Below are 4,536 nucleotides of genomic sequence, written 5' to 3'. Positions count from 1 at the left end.
CTTCCCTTTTCGTAATTTCTGTTAGCATTATTTTTGTTTTTGTTTCATTAATATGCCAATTTGACCTTATACTTTCAATCTTCCCCAAACACGTGACATGGTCAATTCTGTAATGCCTCTTTTAGAAGATTTCTGCTGAGGGGGCTATTTAAGTTATGCTTCACTAAATTCGCCTGGCGCGAGGCAGTAACGCCTCTCTGTTGTTCTTCATTGTCGTTCCCTTTTCGTAATTTCTGTTAGCATTATCTTTGTGTTTCTTTACCTCATATCAGGGTCGAAAAGGAATCTCGCAATAGAAAAATATGCTTGAGAGGAATTCTGCATGATGGCCACCAGGACACAATTCATTTTTTAATGAAGATGTGTTACTATTACAAAGCTAGGGATGGATAGTAAGAAGCCGTTTATGCATTATAATAATACTTCATAAAATCAAAGGTCAGGCAACACTCAGCTTCTTAATACGAAATGTATGCGTAATAAAGAAGGATAACGCCCTAGTGAAGGATGAGAACAATTACGGCGTCCATGAATATGGCTAGGTATAATATTTTTATCAACATGGATATCCCTTTTCTGGATTAGAATTACGGCGTCTTTGTGTCAAATATCGATTTGAAAAGTTGACGGAGAATGTAAAGGGCATGAACCATTTCGCCTATTATGTAATGTAGTATATTAAGAACACTGAGAATAGCTGAAATGATCGTAATTCTTATCATCCAGAATGTAGTCCTCCACTCGGGGATGACAATATATAGAGGAACAAGCCCCGTTCCCCTGACGTCGTGGGTGTATGTGTGGAAGAAGATATCCTTTTAAGTATCGTACAGGAACTGTGAATGTGAAGGATAAAATATACAAGGATAAGCATCCGGGGGTGTATCCTCATCTCTCCCATGATAATTATCAAGGCGGTACTATCTAGAAGTGCGCATTTATTTTCGCGCGTCGCTTTCCCATTGTTGAATTTCACTGCTGATTAGTCTTGAACAGTGACACTTATTAACAGATATCTCCTTGAAATGTATGCCTATATGAAGTATCTTGCTCTGTATGGTAAAATTCCACCTAAGGAGGTGATCACGTGCAAATTCCATTTTGAGCTCTCAAAAAACATTAAGAACTGAAACAGGAGACAACGTGCACCAATATATTCTTGTCTTGATCATTCATTCTAAGGAGGTTATTCTATGCAGCTATTCTGTATCGTCATGCTTTTAGGAGCACCTTCATATAAACGATAAAGAGGTGCACAGACTGCAGGTTATAAAGTGTTCTGTTATTTGGAACCTCAAAAATGGGAAGGTCTGGAAGGAAATCGTGGATTGCATTATGAGTTTGACGTGAAGAGTCGGTAGGAAACCAGGGGCGAGAGGAGGGCACCTGGAGTGAGGAGCGGCTGTGGGTTCATTAGTATAAACCTTGCTTCTTTCTAAGACATGGAATGGATATGTTTTATCTCTGAAGGAATATACATCCATCTGGTACTGCCGCGGGTGTATGATCGATAACGCAAATCTCTGGTCACCCCGGGGTGAGATTGTGTGTAACTTGGCCTCCTCTTTTGTTTCTTTTCTTCTCTGATATTGACTCATGTAGATCACGTTATTATATAGTTCCTTCTTTTCTATGGTCATTTTAAACTCTTAGCTAAATAGTTTGAAAGCATAGTCTTATGGTTAGGACATTTCTCCTTTTTTTAGCTGTGCATTACGGGCTATTTTCCTGACACTCTAATTTTCACGTTAACATGACACATGTTAAAAGGGGAAGACTTTCCTTGAAAAAAGGGAGAAGTTCCATCCTCTGTGCTCTAACTCCGTTCTTGAATCGTCTAGAGGGAGACGTCTTGACATAGGTATTGTTTCCTATTATATGGCCGCATTGAACTGAAAAAAGGAACTTGATGTATATATTAATAGTTGAAGTAGATTATCTGTTTCCAAATGATAAAATTTGCATTATGGATAAAATAGGTATAATGAGTCCTAATGGCATGGATTGAGCATTCAATGCAAGTGTCAGAAAAGTGTTATCGCATTTTTAGAATATAAGTGTATTCGTCCTCGCGGAGGCCTCATGTCGTACCCGAGACGGACACGAGAAATTATGGCAGTAATGTTTCTGCAGTTCGCCCGAATTCGTTTTAATGTCTCTTGACAAATCAGACGGTTCATTTTGTTCTGTAAATGAGCTGTATGTTTAAATAGGCCGAACCAATATTTCTCTGAATCGAAGCATATATTTCTTAAACCTGTAATTACATCCGTCCCTGGATATATCTCTTTAAGGGTGATTGAAAAAAAAAAACTTCTAGAATCGCCCCTGCTCATTAGAAATACTAATGGATTAACATTCTTTTACACCTAAATAATGCTGAAACAGGAGTGGCATGGTGTGTATAGCATGAATAAATATTACCTTTAAAAAAAAAAACGCTCACGTCACACATTTCCCTTATTTTAATCTACTCGGACGCGATAAACATGCAAAGTGTTCACTAGTTAACAAACTTCACTGTAGAATCCAATAGCGACTCAACGAAGAGGCTCCTTTATGGAAGAGTGTGCACACTTTAAAATAGAGATAGAAGCAGTAGAATTAGAAAGGTTTCCTTAGTTAAAAATTTAAAAAAAAAAAAAAAAAGGAAGAGAGAGAAAAAGCCAGAGCAGAAGGAAAAAAATTCATAAAAAAAAAAATGCAAAAGAAAAGAAAGAAATGCGAAAGAGAAAAGGAGAAATTCAGAGGAAAGAAAAAGAAAATGCAAAAGAAGCAAGAGAAATGCAGAAGGAAAAGAAAAAAGTGAAAAAAAGGAGAGACAATAAAAAAAAATATAGAAAAAAGAGGAAAAAATGAAAAGGACACCATCAGGTGGAATAATATATATATCTAAAAACAAGTGACGAATTTCTCCATGACAGAATCCAGCAGATTCTGGTAATAAGGAATGACGAGATCCTGTTTACCTGTCTAGTACACTATGTGTCAGTGTGCAACGAATATATGAAGCAGACAATATGACGGAGCCAGTTCAAAATATAAAAGATTCCAAATCCGAAAAGAACGAAGGCGACACCTCACTGAACAAAATAACCTTTTAAACGATTATAATACGAAAGTGAAAAGGTGAGTTTTCACGTACATACCAATATTCCATTACATCTGACACAAATCATAAGAGGAATCAGAAGTGAAAGTCACCTTGTGATTTCACACATTTCGATATAATACAGGGATTACCATAATATATATGCTGGTAGAATGAAGCAAGGACGTCGACAAAAACGGTGGTATCTTACCTGATGGATTATATGATGATCACTATTTAGGCAAAAGGAGGTCTATTCGGGGCACACGATATTTCTAAATGTTCCCCTTGCGTGTCAAATTTCATGAATCCCGTTTCGCAAAGATATAACCAGAATGTTTTCTCTTTTTCCATCCTACTAGGAGTGCCCTCGACTCTTTCAGTAACCCATACATTAATTGTTCTCTCATTGGAACAATATATATGTTCAAAAAAGGGAATAACTCTTATTTACGTCCGTAAATGAACGACAGGAGTTTTTGTAATTACAACTCTACGGCAGATTGATCTCATATGTAAATAGTGGAAGACCCAGACTCTGAGAATGCTGTGGTAGTTATGTTTGCTTGTTTTTTTCTTCGTTTCTTACTGTTAGCGTATGATTTTCTCTCTAAGGATATTTTATCAATGTGTGATTTCTACTGCGCTGCTTTGAGTGAGTAGTGCCCCGTTTCGTAGAGAAGCGTGGGGATGCGCGTCAGCATTTTTTATAAATTCCCCCTTTTTGTGTGTCTGATAGAACGGTGCGGCACCATTTTGTCCGTGCCGGGGAAATACAGAATCCCATATGCCATGTTTATCATTAAGTAGAACAAATGAACAGTAATCTTTTCCCACCTGTTCCGTATGTGTGTAGGCTCTTATGTATAACGAGTATTTAAGAGAACAAATAAATGGACTATCAGGAACCTTCAAGGAGGATTATTACAAATAGGAAATTCTGCATTTTCCATTTGTACATTTCTTCTCCATTGTAGGTTACGGAAAATTTTTGTACCCCCACATTCAGGACAAATGGGGCATAGAATCGTAGATAGAATATTTGGCGGCCCTCAGATATGTTCCTCACCTGATGAGGCACAATCAGTCAGTTGCGTCTCTGCATGTGCTACGAATTGCCATTGTCCCCAAGAGTGGGGTTGATTATCTTCTTAATTTCTTAACTATTTCACTTAATTCCTGTTCTTGTCTCTGGAAGTACATATTCCCTTCGTTTTCCCGGTAGGAGTTCCTCGCATGTTTCTGTACTCTGTATTTATAAAAATTCTCTGAGGTCATCTCATTTTAGGGCATCCGTATGAACATCATTCCAATGTAACATGTAAGTATGCGTTTAACATTCCGCCCCTGAAGCTTTTCTGCTACTTCTGCATCATCATCATGATGGTGAGCGCCTTCGTCTTATTGTCTCTTTTTCTCTTTTTATATGAGGCCTGTAAATCTTC

General features: G+C 37.6%; 1 protein-coding gene across 1 annotated transcript in view; it reads left to right on the top strand.

Annotated features, from left to right (window-relative positions):
• The window catches only part of C922_05409 (hypothetical protein), a gene marked incomplete at both ends in the record, with an annotated part of 1,480 nt that extends 938 nt beyond the window's left edge, over positions 1 to 542 (top strand). Inside the window, 2 exons of the mRNA XM_008820980.1 lie at positions 273 to 392; positions 455 to 542. Coding sequence (XP_008819202.1) covers positions 273 to 392; positions 455 to 542 — 208 coding nt within the window. The remainder of the gene's footprint in view (positions 1 to 272; positions 393 to 454) is intronic.
• Positions 543 to 4,536: the final 3,994 nt, after the last annotated feature.

Source organism: Plasmodium inui (assembly GCF_000524495.1).
Source record: "Plasmodium inui San Antonio 1 unplaced genomic scaffold supercont1.68, whole genome shotgun sequence".
NCBI classification, from domain to species: domain Eukaryota; phylum Apicomplexa; class Aconoidasida; order Haemosporida; family Plasmodiidae; genus Plasmodium; species Plasmodium inui.
Note: the sequence above shows the minus strand (reverse complement) of the source record. Positions and strands in the feature narration are given on the sequence as shown.